General features: G+C 41.3%; 1 protein-coding gene across 3 annotated transcripts in view; it reads right to left on the reverse strand.

Moving 5' to 3' along the window:
- Positions 1-2,071: 2,071 nt before the first annotated feature.
- The window catches only part of arhgef9a (Cdc42 guanine nucleotide exchange factor (GEF) 9a), a gene marked incomplete at both ends in the record, with an annotated part of 18,088 nt that continues 3,202 nt past the window's right edge, over positions 2,072-16,957 (reverse strand). The window contains 10 exons of one of the 3 annotated variants that reach the window (XM_083686049.1): positions 2,072-2,247; positions 2,354-2,422; positions 2,658-2,901; positions 4,456-4,587; positions 5,487-5,616; positions 7,714-7,946; positions 8,224-8,403; positions 9,445-9,657; positions 14,912-15,001; positions 15,491-15,670. In XM_083686049.1, the coding sequence (XP_083542175.1) occupies positions 2,072-2,247; positions 2,354-2,422; positions 2,658-2,901; positions 4,456-4,587; positions 5,487-5,616; positions 7,714-7,946; positions 8,224-8,403; positions 9,445-9,657; positions 14,912-15,001; positions 15,491-15,670 (1,647 nt within the window). Of the gene's footprint in view, positions 2,248-2,353; positions 2,423-2,657; positions 2,902-4,455; positions 4,588-5,486; positions 5,617-7,713; positions 7,947-8,223; positions 8,404-9,444; positions 9,658-14,911; positions 15,002-15,490; positions 15,671-16,957 lie in introns of those variants that run through there. The other 2 variants (XM_083686050.1, XM_083686051.1) reach the window with 2 other exon arrangements.

The following is a 16,957-nucleotide window of genomic DNA, read 5'->3' on the forward strand; positions in this document are numbered from 1 at the left end:
TGGCACCAGGCTTTCAGGCAAATCTGTTTTTGAGTTTGATGTTTATCCATGGCACCAAATAGGACATGGTACGACTTCAGTTAAGAAGGAAACAAATTTGACGAATTTTGATTTATTCCAAGTCATAGTCACAGAATAAATTAAATATCATCCATAATTTCAGATAAAACAAAAAATGAAATCAAAACCTAACAATTCAGATATGTGAGCACTGTGTTTTCATTATAATGCACATTGTTATAAATTAATGAATGTTCGTATCAGCTCATAAAGATGTCTTTACTTCATCATATTTATCAAAGCTGTTCGTCGTTCTGTTCGATCACTGCACACTTTCATAATACACGTTCATATTGTATTCAGTGTATCAGTCTATTAAATCCTATTTCATTTTTGAGGCATATAAATATCCTTTTAAAAATGTTTTATATATATATATATATATATATATATATATATATATATCAAACTGAATATATATATAAATAGATAGATAACAAGGTTGATCACTTCAACTGCAATTCCTTTGCATTTTTCATGTGAAATTCAGATAAAACATCCCTTGAAGCAGCCATTATAATGCCTAAAAAACATAAATACTGGAATCACTCTTAAAATCTCATCAACTCTTGCTTCATTTGAGCCTTGGGTCAGACGTCAAGGTGTGGGCCTTAACCTGCTATGGTAGGCGTGAAATCAGTCATGTCATGACATTGTGCTGGAACTACTGTATTAAAGCCCCCCCAGGAGAACTACTGTATTAAAGCCCCCCCAGGAGAACTACTGTATTAAAGCCCCCCCAGGAGAAAGACAACCAAAATGTTGTTCCGTGGTTGGCTATCATAAACAAAGTGGTATTCTATATATCAAGATTTTTTATATATATATATATAGATATATATATATATATATATATATATATATATATATATATATATAAAATATACCACTGTGGTCATATTTGTAATTTGACTGTAATTAAATGTTATTTCAACCACTCTTCTGACACTGATATGTTGAGTGACTGTAGGGCATTCTAGTTGAGTCTTCCTCCTGAAGATTAGAGGTTTTAGTTAAGTGCAACTATAACAACATGGTATTCTTATCCGACTGTGAAGTGCCCAAATGATCCCATTTTTCCAGATCAGGTAACATAGTCAGGAAAATCTCCTTAGCCTAGTCATGAGAGCAGTATGCACTTCATGGTAGTTGAATGGAATATGAAGACTCAGGCATTGCCTCTCACTGCCATTTTGGTTGTGTTAAATCAATGAGAAAGACTACTAGGAGAACAACACAACATGGTACGAGAGAGGTTCCCATCAGACTGAAATTCCTGCATGTCATCAAAATATATACAACATGAATACCCTGTCAACAGTAGAAGATATGAATGAGTCATATTTGAAGTTGGTGATGCAGATTTTTACCCCTTTGACCCGTAAGAATATAGTTGCACAAATAATACCTGGAATGGACTTCATCATCATGCATTGTAAATAAAATGATGATTCCAAATTTAAAAAAATAAATAATAATAAATAACTCACAAAACAATACGAGACTGATGAGTTTGGCTAGCATTTAGCCCCTACAAGAAAAGAAAACAAGAGAAACCCATAAAATGCCCATTAAAATGTCACAGTGTACTGTAGGACATAACCAGTTTTGGCATAAAGATTGATGCATGACCAGTGTCTTCTCTGTTTTAAATGTGGACGCTAACATTTTGTAGTTCTTTCTTGAAAACCCATGGTTCCATTTCCATTGTCCAGAGAGCAGAGGTCACAAAGAACATTCTCACAGAAGAGGAGATAGGAAGGTGTTTTGGTTTCTGTTTGTTCGCTGTGTGTTTCGCTGTGGTAGTCGTGTTGCTAATCGTCGTTGCAGTCGTACAGGTAAAGTGAACGGAACAGTTCAGTCATCAATGAGATGTTCACAAGCGAAATGTTTGTCGATCCAAAATACTTTTTGGTCCATCTTATTGTGTTCAGCTTTTCCCTTTGAATATTTGCAATTGAATTACAATGGTGCTTTCAAAAAAAATGAGGTGGTCCTTCTTAAAATATATCTATTTCCTAAACGGAGTTAACCTGCTGAAGTTTTGCCAGAAGGGAGAATGGCTCCTTTTAGGTTCATTCAATTCATAGCCATCTGATTGTTCCATGCCATCTGCTACCATGTACTGTCCTGGATTCATGGGGTCCATAGGAGGGGGGTAGGCAGGGGGCACTGACCTGCTCTGGCCTACAGAGCAGAGGGAAAATAGGATCAGGAGGAGATGGAGAAGGAGAGAGAGACTAGAGACTAAACGTGCACTAAAATAACCTTGCTAGGATGTGCATTTATTTACCTTTCTGTTTGGTCATTCTTCGCACAGTCATGGCTGCCTGCCGCTTTTGATACTCTGATATCTCAAACCCTGAGAGAATAAACATAGAGAGAGAGAACGTTCAGTGTTCAAAGTCAAGCAACAGAGCATAAAACTTATTAGTCTTAATGCACTTTGAATACCATGGTAACATTCATTCAAACGCCTCCCCAGAAAGTGACATAAAAACAATGAAAACTAAAAAATATATATATAATAAAACACTTTACAGCACATTTTTCCTATGTGTTATCAAATATAGAATTTATTTGGCAAGCGAGCGCACCTATCTTTTCATCCTCTTGCACCATCTTCCTCTCCTCGTGGAACGCTCTGAGCCAGCGCACCTTCTCCTCCAGCTTCTTGGACAGGAAGATGTGGATCTCATCGGCGTCTTTGTTACTCAGCTTGAAGGCGTTCTTCACACTCACGTTAAAGTCGTCGTCACGCCCGTCAGCAGCGTCCACCACATCGTACCGGTCCATGTCGATGCGGCCCTTGTAGTACAAGACGTCCCGTCTTATCAAGTCCTGAGAGAAAGCAGGGAGGGGAGGGAGGGGAGGGAGTAAAGGAGCGGAGGGGAGGGAGTAAAGGAGGGAGGCGAGGGAGTAAAGGAAGGGAGGGGAGTAAATCTACAGCACGCTGTCAGAAACACTGTCAGAGACGTAGAGGGGGAATGGAGTCTTACCAAAAGTGCATCGTCTCTGCCAGTGTTTAGAACACAGGTGACGGCAGAGAGAGGATTAAATAGCTTGAATTCCGGGCCGGGATCAAAAACAAGTGCATTCGACTAATTGTGGCTGATCAATTTCTGTCTGACAGGAGTCCATGCCATCAGCCCGGGAGTATGAATAATGCACTTTGCTGTAAGCAGCTGCTCTAGATTTCCCGGCGTCCCCATTAGCTGCTGCGTATTCCTCCCCCCCCCCCCCCCCTCGGTGGAGCTTGCATCACACTTGTCCCAGCTGCCAGCGTGTAAACTCTGAGACACAACAGCCCTGGTGTACTGGAGCCATGTCCTGCTCTCTCACATCTGTTCTGGCCATGACGGCCTCAGAGGGGGCTAAGGGGGCTAAGGGGGCTAAGGGGGCGAAGACCAAAATACCTCACAGACATGGAGGGTGACTGGGGCTACATCGAAATCACATTCAAATGCATTCAAGAGACCAAGATTCTGTACTTTTGAGCTATGATTAGGTTTGAGGTCAGTGGAGTCAATAAGGGTCGGGAGAGTGAATAGAAACAAATGCAGTTGGATGTCTTCTGTGAAGATTTGCTCCTAAACTACAATTCAAATGATGAAGTGAACAACAATTAAAGTGATACCTATAATTGAACAAATAAGGTGTTTTCTGAATCAAATGTTATATTTCCTGAAGTTCTACGTAAAGATTGCATAATGACAATACACACATTATTACACTGAAAGGAAATGTACTATTTCTGAGGAGAAGAAAGGAGTATCTGTACTACCAACGACAGTATGATTTAGTCTATTGGCAGAGGATAACTCTATTAAACAGGCCTCTTTAAACACAGAAATGCGGCCATACAATACCAACCTAAAGCTCTCTGTTGCCATACTGCTGAGGTAAAGCATTTTCTGCTGCATACGCGTCACTTTGTGTTTAGCACAATAAATCATTGTGCCCTTGTGAGCTTGTGACGTGACTTTGTTTTAGTATTGACCTTCATTTACCTTGAACCTGTGAGTGTAACTAGATGTGGAAATATAACCACTGGTTTTGCTGCCTGCTAAATCTCAAAAAGGTGATACCTAGAACCATTAAGGGTACTTCAGCTGTCCCTTTGAAGAGCCATTTGAATAACCCTTTTGGGTTCCATGTAGAACCCTTTCCACAGAGGGTTCTAAGTGGAACCTTAAAGGGTTCTACACAGAACCCAAAGGGTTCTTCAAATGGTTCTCCCACAGGGCCAGCTGAATATTTTTTTTTTGGAAAAGAAATGCAGGCTGCAACAGAAGAGGAGGTAGAGGATGGGTAGCATTTGCACTCTGCTATGCAAAGACAGGTTCAGATAGTCAATTAGAATAGTATACGTGACACAAGATGTACCCAGCTTACCTTTTTACACAGGACCATCTGATGGTCGAACAGGAAGAACACCCTGGTCTGACTCCTACCATACGGCTGGTAGATCCATGACAACTCCCCTGTGTACACCAGCTCTGTACTCCTGTCTAAGATGTCATCTCCCTGCACAGAGAAAACACAACCGGGTGGGATAACTAAAGAGAATCCTTCTGATCAGTATCAAATCAGCTTTTCATCCACAACATGCCAAGAAATGATAGTTTGAAAATGAAAAATAAAAAATGTGTTAAAAAAAAAAAAAAAAAAAAAAAATAGTTTAAATAATACAATCTGATAAAAAGAGAGGAGTTGCTGTACTGAAGTTACAAATCAGTGAAAGGTGGAATGCAAAGGCTAGGAGTCTCTATACTCCCGGCAAGGCAGGTGACGCACACACACACACACACACACACACACACACACACACACACACACACACACACACACACACACACACACACACACACACACACACACAGTAGATGGTGAGAGAACAAAAAATGATGGGTGTGAAAAAAAAAAATTTGACTTGACATGATTACAGTGCCTCCGTGACTGTGCAACTCAGGAGAAAGTCTCTGAAAGTGGGTCAGAGTGACCTGCTACCGCTCACTCTAGCATCAAATATAGTCTCTGGCAACACAGATCGTTTCAGCGTTCACTCCTGATTAGCTTCACCCTGATGAAAAGATGCACCTTCAAAAAGGTCAAACTACTAACAGTCTTGTTTTTTTTATTTAATCAAAAAGAGACGTTACAGAGACTGTGAAAAGGGCGATTGATATTGGATTACGACAAATACACGACTCCTTTCCTCTACCCCTCTTCAAAGGCACTGTGTGAGACAACCCATCAACACCTCTGTTGAAAAATATTTCTTTCAAACCGCGGCTTAAAACAAACTTTAAGTTTTGTGACTGCAGCAAAGGAGTTGACAGAGGAGGGTGATCAACTGAAAGTGCTTGGTCTATGGTTCCCTAAGAGTTGCTGTTGACTCCTCTGTGCTGTCATCCTGTCCTTACCTCCCAGTCCAGCACAGACGCCTGCCACTGTGCTATCTTGTCAATGTTCTCCAGGCGACGCTTCCGTTCGTTAATCTGCTGTGTGACATTCCGCATGACGGCGAGGGCTGCGACCACATAACGGTAGTCACTACGAGAGGGGAGGGATGGAAAGTTGGTGACTAAGAAGGAGGAAGAGATGGCTGACTCACACAACCATAGTAGATGTCAGGACTGCCAACTGTGCTACGCTTGGCTCAAAGTAAAAATACATTTATGTTTAACCTTATATAATAGCCCATAATGTCATTCAGAAGCTTGCCAATTAGCTTGAAAGCAAACATTGCAGTTTTATTCCAGGATAGGAATTGATCCCGATAAACATATGTATCAGTCAATACATACAGTACAGTCCCCTGCGTAAGTAATGGGATAGTGAAGCATTTTTTCTTCTTTTGGCTCTACACTCCAAAAGTTTGGATTTTAAAAACAATTTCTATGAGGTTAAAGTGGAGATTCTGAGCTTTTATTTTATGTTATTTATTCAAGACCTTTCCTATTTTTGGCCCCGAATAACTCTCTTTACTGTATGATAGCATCCATCCAATGAATGAATTTGGAGGTATTTGTATTTGTACTCGGGCAGACAAGATGTTTCTGTAGACTTCAGCATACATTCTGCTGCTGCCGTCAGCAGTTACTATCATCAATTAAGACAAGTTAGCAAGTTCTAGTGGCAGCTTTACATGCCCTAACCTAACACCCCCTGAACCATGTTTCACAGATGAGGTGGTATGCTGTACATCTTGGGCAGATCCTTTTTTCTCCAAACTTTCCTCTTGCAATCACTCTGGTACCTGATAATATTAATCTTATCTGTCCCCAATACCCTTTTCCAGACCTCTGCAGGTTGTAACCTGTCCATCCTTTTTGAGGATAACTAGTGGTTTGTACCTTGCAGTGAAGCGTCTGCAGTTTGGCTGGTGACGTATTCTGCGGATGGTAGTCTCTGACACATTCACACTTACCTCCTCGAGAGTGGAACATCTGTGGAACAGTTGTTTTGGGGTTTTTATTAATCATGGTGAGCAATCTTCAGACATCCACTATGGATGTCTACCCGTTTGCGATTGCTGAGCTCACCAGTGCTTTTGTTTATTTTTAATGACGTTCCAAGTTTTTTTTCTGATTTGTCAGCCTAATAATGGCTTCCTTCACTTTCATTGACACCTCTCTGGTCCCTATGTTGACAGACATCAATAGCAAATTACTTTTGGGTACGATAAAATAGGGGGACTATGCATAAAAACTGTTGGAATTCCTGAATGGTAAAACCAATATGTACACAAATACCATCAAATAAAAGCTGAGAATGTATACTTTAAACTCATAGTAATTGTTTGATTTAAAAAAATAAATAATAATATGCTTCACTGTCTACTACTTATGCAGGACATTGTACTTCATTATGACACAGCGTTGAAGGTAAATATCTTGTGGTACATACACTGTTAGTAAAAAGGGTTCCAAAAGGGTTCTTGGCAGAGTTCTAGCTAAAACCCTGTCAGCCGAGGAACCCTTTATGGGAGAAAGGGTTCTTCAAGGTTTCTTCGAAAGGCAAAGGATTCTACCAAAGGATAGAACCCTTTTTTCTAAGAGCAACAGGATCTCACACTAAATTTGGATGAATTCATACAAACAGCAGAACACCAAATTCATATGAAATCTTTTGTATGAAAAGCTACGTAAGCTTGTGTGGCGTTAAGGCAGTATTAGGCATGTATTTTGAGTGGTTAAGGTTAGGGTAAGTTGTCAGGGAAAGGCATTAGCAAACATAAGCATCTGCAACAAGAATTAATGCAAACATAAGCATCAACAACAACAATTAGCAAACAAACTAAAAATTCCCCTCCACGATTCGAACCAGCGACGTTGAGACAATTTGAACCAGCAATGTTGCGATTACAAGTCAGGGTGCTAAAGCCTCTACCACCCCACCACCCTCCTTGTGAGGTGTTCTGCCTTTCCTATTGAACTGCCAGTATAAATGGTTACTGAGAAATGCTTTCACGTCCGCTAGGCTGCATTTGTAGCTTTTCCTATGACCTGGGTTGTAAGATTTCTTACAGATTTGGTGTTCTGCTGTTTGTGTGAATTCATACAAATGAAACGTGAGATTCTGTTGGTAAGAGTGTAGCTGGCTGTGGGAGAGCAGTGCAGCCCAGGCTAGGCTGAGGGACAGGTCTACCTGTGCTCGTGGACGGTGTACTTGAGCAGCTCCGTCAGTTGGAGCGGGTACTTGCAGATCTTCTGGACTGGAGTGAGCAGGAAGCCGTCGATGGCGATGTCGATCATCTGCTGGACCAGGCGACAGGCCTCGAAGAAGTGCTGATAGCGGCCGTCTCTCATCAGCCTGGAGAGCTCCATGCACGCGTCTACGTGATTGTTGCAGTACTCCGAGTAGATCCAGAAGCCATCTTGCTGTAAGAAAAATGTGTGTGTGTGTGTGTGTGTATATATGTTTGTCTGAGAAGCTAGAATATGCTGATAATCATTGCTTTTTGGTTTCACAAAGGAATGAAACTGGATTGACAATTAATTTGTGACTTAGTGAGTTGGCATTAAATGCTACAATGTGCACCCCAACTTAAAACCCCTCTATAAACCTTTTGTGAAGGCATTTTTCAATTGAACTATCGCTCATAAAATCACTACATATATATATGACATCCGGACAGGTTTAAAAATCAAAGCTTACATGCTCTAAGAAGCAGGGACCAATTTCACTGAGATGAGGTTCTTCTGTATTGTACTGCTTCTCGAGATCTCTAACAAATCCCAACTGAAACCTGTAGATATCTTCAATGTTCCCAAATATGACCCTCAGCTGATCGTCGTTGAACATGTCTCTTCTTTTTTTACATTGCCTGAAGTAACCCTGAGGCAAGAAGTAACAAGTAAAAGAGAGAGTTTTGTTACAATCTTATGAATACTGCTTAAAGGGTTTGTTAAACAAAACAAAACAAATAAAAAAAAGTTAGCAGAGTCACTGATTGCATCATATTCATTCACCATTTATTTCCAGTGGAATATTTTCCCCCATGTTTCAACCTGCCAGGGAGGTTGAAAAAACCTGCAACATTTTCTAGCTCACACCATGGAACAGCTAAGGCTCGATATGCAGAAGTCTCTGTTACATAATACGACCCATTCCCTCAGTGGGAGCTCATTTCTCCGATAAGATTTCAAGTCATTCATGAAAAATCATATACCGTAGTCACACACTTAAGGGACCGGTCACGCTTCAATAACCATTTCCAGTCACGTAGACGTTACGATTCGCTGTGTGATGTTACTTAGCGTCACATTTTTATCTCTGCATCATTTTGGGGGGGGGGGGGGGTTTTTGAAGCACATTTTCAGTTGTGATTACGTAACATCCCTGTCAACAGGGAGGGAAACTGATGCAAAATAAAACGAGTCATAGATGGGTTAAGAGCTTTCTGAGTACTTTTTCATGTACTCTCTTGGGTGTGTTATTTGACAGAGACAGGCAGAGCGTGAAGGGATGGAGTGCTTGTTACTATATCTGCTAGGTAGAGTGCATTGAGACGGGGGGGGGGGACGCTATTCCGGAGCTGAGCAACACTCATGGGTCAGTGTTCTCAGTCTCTGGTTCTGAACTCTCACTACAACACTGTAGATGTGTCCCCACCGTTTACAAACACAATTGATTGAAGCTTGTCTGTGAGGGACACATTTAGGTGGTGGTCTGTGTTGTCAAGCGCTGTACTGCACTCTGCACAATCACAGAGGGGCACGGCCACTGTGGCTAGGGGTCTGCTTCCACGGTTTGACTTGGAAAGAGTTGATCAAACTTTCTCAATGAGTTCCTCCTTCGACTTGCTTGCCTTGCAAAAAGAATGGTTGGATTATCAGCTTTGGACACGTCTAACTCACCAACGCCCGACAAGCGTACCTCACATATGTCCTTCAGGTGTTTGATGTAGTGGCGTTCTGTGTTCATGATCTCATTGATGACGTTGGCTCTCATCTGGTCGCGGTTCTGGACGGGCTGGCCGAGGCACAGGCAGTCGCTGCTGCTGGGGCTGGCCTCCAGGTGGCCGTTCTGGACCTCGCTGGGGCCCTCCAACGCCTCCACAGACGTGCCTTCATCCTGGTTTACCCAGAGCTGTTGACATCCAAACACAACAAGTCAGCCTGAACAAACGCAACATCAGGAATCGGCTTTGTGTTGAAGAACGGGTATTCATAGAGCGTTGAATAGAATTCAGATAATCGTTAAATGACATTTATGTCATTTCTCATTTCAAAGACATGAGATGTTCTCGATGCCACTCTTTGAATTGATCACCGGTGTTTATCATAGCTAGTCATGGCCCCGACCCTGTCACAAAAATAAAGTGTAAATATCTTTTCATTCCTTCGAGCGCATCTGTCAAATGAGCAGTCTCTGAGAGTTACCTGTGAAACATTTGTCTTGAATACTGACTCGTTTGAATGAATACATTACAGTACAATTGTCTTTGAGTTCAATACTGTAGGTTGAGCTATAGCTGATGAGAAGCCTATACAGTACATGTAGTTCTGCATCCAAAAGAAACAAGCATGAAATTGCAGGTTAAGCGGAGTACATCACTGCACAACAGAGCTTTAAGCATGGGTGCTCACAGGGTGTGTAAGCTAGGGACACAGGGAATCAGAGCTTGGCTGCAGATCATTTGGACAGTTGATAGACATCACATCCCCTGTGTTTCAACCAATCAGCTAGACCAGTGGTTTCAACACTTTGCTCCTGAAAGGCAGTTTCCCATTTGATCTGTGTCCCAAAAAAGGATAGGGAAATCAATGTTGATGACTTCAACCAGTAAACTGCCTCTTAGGACTGGAGATGAACAGTATGCATATGTCCACATCCATATATATGAAAACCAGCAGCCAATAGAATAGCCATCATAGAGGTAGAGGTGATATAGTAGAAAAAACTACTTCAAAAAGGGTTTGTAATGAAAGTGTCACATGTTTTCACTATTAAAAGTATATTTTTAAAAATACTGAGATACAGTATAACCTCTGCATTTCTGCCGTACCAAATGCACTTTACCAATATACCTACTGTATTAATACATTTCTGTGATGATTATCAAACTGTATGTGAGTATTTTTCTAATGGCCTTATTATAACATTACCAGCTAACAATGACTCACACGCACACACACACACACACACACACACACACACACACACACACACACACACACACACACACACTCACACGCACACACACACACACACACACACACACACACACACACACACACACACACACACACACACACACACACACACACACACACACATAATGCTGTTATGTTATGCCTATGTTAGTAGGAGGAAGTGAATGGGGTTTGTAGCTGTATAAGCCTTTAATGTTAGGAAAATGATTTAAAAAAAAAAACCTTGCCACAATGCACACAATGTCTTCCTCCACTGGATTTATTGTTTGATTATAATCTGATACCTTCTCCTAGTTGGAGGAGTTGCAGGAGTTGTGTGCACATTAGTGCATTGACTGCTGGAAGGCATCTCAAGGAATGAACTGTCACTTTGTGTAATCCTCAAAGGGACCTAATTTTAGAATCATTGCCAGAGGACACAGGGTAGGTAGCTGAGTCCTAATACAAATCCACATAATCATATTTTTCAGGAAAATACACATTGAAAGTCAACAAGCATGCAACTGCATTGTGAATGAGTATTGGGCACATTACTATCTAGGATTTAAATTTATATAGATACTATGTCATAGATCATTATATTATCATTTCCTGTCATACACAGAAAAGTGATGCATACAAATCGCTAAGTAAGAGGATAGAATGAGTCAAGATCTGTTGGTAGATAAAATGATTTTAGAGACTATTTTTTGGAGGATGTTTTTTGCTACAAAGTGTATTGGTCAACACACCTGAATAATTATCTACAGGGAACTAGTACTTTCAGTTTCATACCGTATAATCTCCCCGGAGAAACAAAAAAAACGTATTGGTCTATTGCCATCTACCAACTTCCATAGCATAAAAGGGACCGCAATAAATGAAACATAGTCATCGCCTAAAAACAATACACTCAATAGCCTGTTTTATTTTAATGTACCTCAATGGGAGCTACTGTATTCCCATAGCATTATTGACCTCCATCAAAGTTAAGGGAAGCTGATTCCCCTTTGTCCTTTATCAGTGCTTGTGTAGTCAACCACAGGGCTATCACAACATAAACTGGAGAGGATAACCATAGTGCCTCTGGCACATCCAATCCTGTATCTCAAACAACCCCAACATAACAGTCTAGTTGAATCCAGTTTGATTTTAAATATGTATGTGTTCGTATGGGAGTCACCTTTTCCCCTGTGAAGTGAGAAGTCTTCTCCATACATCGAGTCACAGCCCTGAATGGTACTGTGTGCACTGTGCTGTACTGTACACTGTGTATCTCAGCCTGAGTAACATTGTCCATGTGTGTCTATTTAGAGACCCACTCTGTTGCTGTGGACAGGGGACAAAAGTTGGATGGTAAATTCATTGGATGGGCACAAGAATCAAGAAATGCTCTTAAGATTTTAGTCGAATATCTACAACCAAGAATAACTTCCAACATAGCGACACATCTTGTTACATAAAAGAACCATTATAGGGCTTTTCTTCCCAAAATGCCTTTGCTGTCTTACAGTCACTCATCAATCCGCGTTCAGTTTGCGTCCACCTGTTTGATAGGCCCGGCGCTCTGCTAAAAGGGTGGGTCATACATGTTTCATCACTGAGATAAATCAGTGCCTTGGTGCTTTGAGTAAGAGATACTAAGTAGATGGTGAGAGAAAGAGAGCGAGAGGGAGAATGAAGAGAGAGAGAGAGAGAGAGAAAGAGAGAAAGAGAGCGAGAGGGAGAATGAAGAGAGAGAGAGAGAGAGAAAGAGAGAAAGAGAGCGAGAGGGAGAATGAAGAGAGAGAGAGAGGGAGAATGAAGAGAGAGAGAGAGAGAGAAAGAGAGAAAGAGAGAAAGAGAGAAAGAGAGCGAGAGGGAGAATGAAGAGCACAGTAGAGGCAGACAGTCTCTCTCACGGCCCTCATTGGATGGATTTGAAAAAGTCGATGGAAAATGAACACTACTGTCTTGTTTCTTCATTTTAGCATTTTGATACTCCATAGGAATAAATGACAAATTCAAAGTGACTTGGTCAGGGTGGGACATACAGTAAGTCTGCCAAAGAATATACCATCATTTAGAGGTGCTGATACTAAATCGTGGTAGCAGACAATCCGATGGTGGGAGGACCTGACATGCCTGTGAAATCCTATATCGTTATCATCATCACCATGGTCTACAATGCACACATATGCCCATGTCGGCATTGGTTAGAATCTGGCCCATGCCCTTTCCTCCTTACTTTCCTGTCTCTATTCACTGTCTCTATCCCAATAAAGAAACTAATTATAAGAGTGGGACTGCCCCACTCCAAAAAATAACCTCAAAACATGTTATGTATAGAAGCCAGTGAAGGAGACTGCATTAACATTGGCTCTGTCCTGATGGCCTCTTGTTCGTCATAGTCTTTGATCTATACCTTGTTTACACGCTTTTAATCATCAATAAATATTCCATATCGGCTTATTTAGTTGGGAAACCTGAGTTTACCATGAAGTTCTTACATTCACTACCCCATGGGAGTTTTTCGTTGTGTTACAGTTGTGCAACGGTCAAAAACTAACCAAACTGGCGTTTAGCAGTAGTGAGAGTATTGTTTTGTTTTGTTTTTTATTTGTTTGTTTTTTTACATTTTTTAAACTTCATAATAGAGCCCTGTAGCTCTGTAGGATTGTTGGGTTGATGTTATTTGATGGTCATCTCATGTTTCTATTGCAGTTCTATTGCAATTTATTGCACATGAGTTGAATATGACAGTTTTCTAAATGTCAGCATGTGACTGTCATCATCCAGATTGTGACATGGTCGTCCACGGGTTGAAAATGACCGTTTTCTAAACACTAGCAGTTGATGGTCAGCATCAGACCATCTCACAGTTTAAAATAATGCTGCCCATTTACATTAATACAACGTTAAAAGTCTAATATTGATGTAATGTGAACTTCCTAACCAAATGGATACATGTTTTGATCTGGTCTAGTTTCCCCCTGTATTTCACTTATCTGAAGAATGGTGTCATTGATATGATGAGATCTTTTAGAATCAGGATTTTAGAATAAGCAAACAGAATCAGGATTTTAGAATAAGCAACCAGGATTACATTTTAATTCACTGTTCTCATTTCTTGATGTGCCCTGACATGGGATTTGAATTTATAACCTCTTGTAAGACATTGTGTTGCATTACTTTGTGTGCCACCTGGTCAGTGCATATTTTAAACTACACCCTCATGACTGCATTTTGGGAAGAGCAAACATCCTCACTTTGCTATATATTGGTCTGAGCACTGTTTTCTAGTGTTTCGATTTAATCTGCACCCTAATCATTGATTTAATTGACTCCTACAGATATATTTCAACAATGTTTTCTGCATCGTTGTCTAATGTTGGTGGGGTATAATTCTGTTCTATTACATACTGAGGATTTCTTAATCCTTAAAGTGGAATGAAAATGCACTATATACACTATATAAATGCACTTTCAAATATTTAACCAGTTTCTAATTTATCTGATGCCAAATCTGAACCCCATTAATCCTCCTGTGTTGCAGCAGTGGATTAACAGCAGTGTGGACAGAACAATGTGCCATAAACCAAAAGGTTGTGGGTTCAAATCCCAAATGGGGTCATAAAAAACAACGATAAATAATGACCGTCAAAAGGATACCATAAACCAATATGTTGTGTTAGGTATGATGGTGTTACCACATTCTACTGTGCAATGTTTGGTTTTAAGACAGTGAATCAACATCCTTTTACAGAGGTTCATACAATGTTCGGATTAAGGCATTGCAGCACCATACCATTTTCCATCATGACCGATACAGAACGATACAACCCAAAAAACAATGTTAATAAAACATTTTTCTAAAATGTCTAAAACGTCTGTGGGGTATAGGCCCCAGGGTACTGAAGCACAACATAATATAATAATAGTACAGTATATGCCATTTAGCAGATGCTTTTATCTGAAGCAACTTACAGTTGAGTGAGGGCATGCATTTTAAGTAAATATGATCCCAGTGGGAAACAAACCCACAACCTTAGAGTTGCTCTCCCAACTGAGTCACACAGGATCGCTACATGGTGATGTCTGTATGGGAGCAGTTTTATCAAAGCCACAGGATGTCAGATATGGGGGTGGTCCAATGTGAGTGAGATGCCTGTTCAACAGTTGCTCTGAAGTACTTGCTGTGATTTTGACTTAGAAACTATTAAACGCACCTTGGTAGTTGTGTTTTGGAACCTTGGAGCTGCTATAGGGTTGATATAGAAAACCTGTTTTGTTTGAGGTTGTGGTGGGTGGGGTTCAACCTTTGAAAAGAAAAACATGACATACCTGGTTCAGACTATGTCAAGCAATTCAGTTTTGACAGTTGTTAAATGGAGAAGACTAATGATTCACCTCTCTAAGTATTCTGACTTCTTGTGTTCAGTATCAATACATGAATTTACCATGGCAAAGAAAGCATTTTAAACAGTCATCAGCTCCCTTTTGTATTTGATTTGAATTTAAGATGATTCATTAATCTTTCTGTCAACTATTCAAAATCTTCATCAATATATACCAACTTGCTTTCCTTGTAACATGTTGAAATGCCACCAGATGTCTGAATCTAAAATACACAACATACACAACAAAACAAAACATATTTTGATGCATATCATCATCCAAGCCCAGACGGTATCAGATCAATAACTGATCAATAACTGATCATGACGATGAGGTGTTGGAGAACCCTTTGGTACTGGTGGAGATGCCAACGCTGCCAGAGTGAGAACATGAGTGATAGCTTAACTCACCCTCACGAAGCTAGCTGGGAACCACCCCTCCTCCTCGTCAATCTGTCCCCACCACCAGTCCTTATTGGAGGCATCCAGGACCTTGATGACGTCCCCCGCCTTAAACGCCAACTCTCTGTCGGCCATGGTCACATGGTCCCATACTGCCTCAGCGCTGACGATGGATCCTCCACTGATCAACTGTGGAGGAGAGAAGGGGAGAGAGAGGTGAGGGGAGAGAGGTGAGGGGAGAGAGGGAAGAGATGAGAGGTGAGGGGAGAGAGGTGAGGGGAGAGAGGGAAGAGATGAGAGGGAAGGGGAGAGAGAGGTGAGGGGAGAGAGGGGAGAGATGAGAGGGAAGGGGAGAGAGGTGAGGGGAGAGAGGGAAGAGATGAGAGGGAAGGGGAGAGAGAGGTGAGGGGAGAGAGGGAAGAGGTGAGAGGGAAGGGGAGAGAGAGGTGAGGGGAGAGAGGGAAGAGGTGAGAGGGAAGGGGAGAGAGAGGTGAGGGGAGAGAGGGAAGAGGTGAGAGGGAAGGGGAGAGAGAGGTGAGGGGAGAGAGGGAAGAGGTGAGAGGGAAGAGGTGAGAGGGAAGGGGAGAGAGAGGTGAGGGGAGAGAAGAGGAGGGAAGAGGTGAGAGGTGGAAGAGGAGGGAGGGAGAGACAATAAGTGAGAGAGGAGAGGAGAGGAGAGGAGAGAATGGTAAAGGGTGAGAGAGGAGAGGAGAGAATGGTAAAGGGTGAGAGAGGAGAGGAGAGAATGGTAAAGGGTGAGAGAGGAGAGGAGAGGAGAGGAGAGAATGGTAAAGGGTGAGAGAGGAGAGGAGAGAATGGTAAAGGGTGAGAGAGGAGAGGAGAGGAGAGGAGAGAATGGTAAAGGGTGAGAGAGGAGAGGAGAGAATGGTAAAGGGTGAGAGAGGAGAGGAGAGAATGGTAAAGGGTGAGAGCGGAGAGGGAAGAGGTAGAAGACGATGAGGGGGACAGAGGAGATGGTGGAGGACAGAGGTAAATAGAAAGTGAGAACTGCTCATTGGTACTCTCATTCAATCATGCAATTAACAGCGCAAGGGCAATAGTGTAATGCTAAATGTGAGTTTTGAACCAACAACTACCTGAAACTAGTTGATGGTTGTGATGGTTATGTATTGTATGCTGGACCTTAAGTGGGACAATATTTATATATTTGTGATGTTAACAAAACATTCAAAAAACTAAAATCTGCTCAAAAAGACTCCTCTTAAAGAGATGCTTCAGGATGTTTGTATCATCTTATCCACTAGTTCTAAAAATGTGCGCTCGCAAGACAAAAACCGAAAAACTAAATAGACAAATAGACAGAGAAATATTGTCGAGAAATGACCTGATTGTACAGAGAGGGGCAGACCTCCCCACAAAAGTTTACAAAAGTTTGTTGGCCATAAATTGACTTGGCTGTGTGGTCTAATGAGATTTTTAAAACATCTATGAACCTTATATCATGAACCATACATT

This window comes from Argentina silus, assembly GCF_951799395.1.
Source record: "Argentina silus genome assembly, chromosome: 2".
Lineage (NCBI taxonomy): Eukaryota > Metazoa > Chordata > Actinopteri > Argentiniformes > Argentinidae > Argentina > Argentina silus.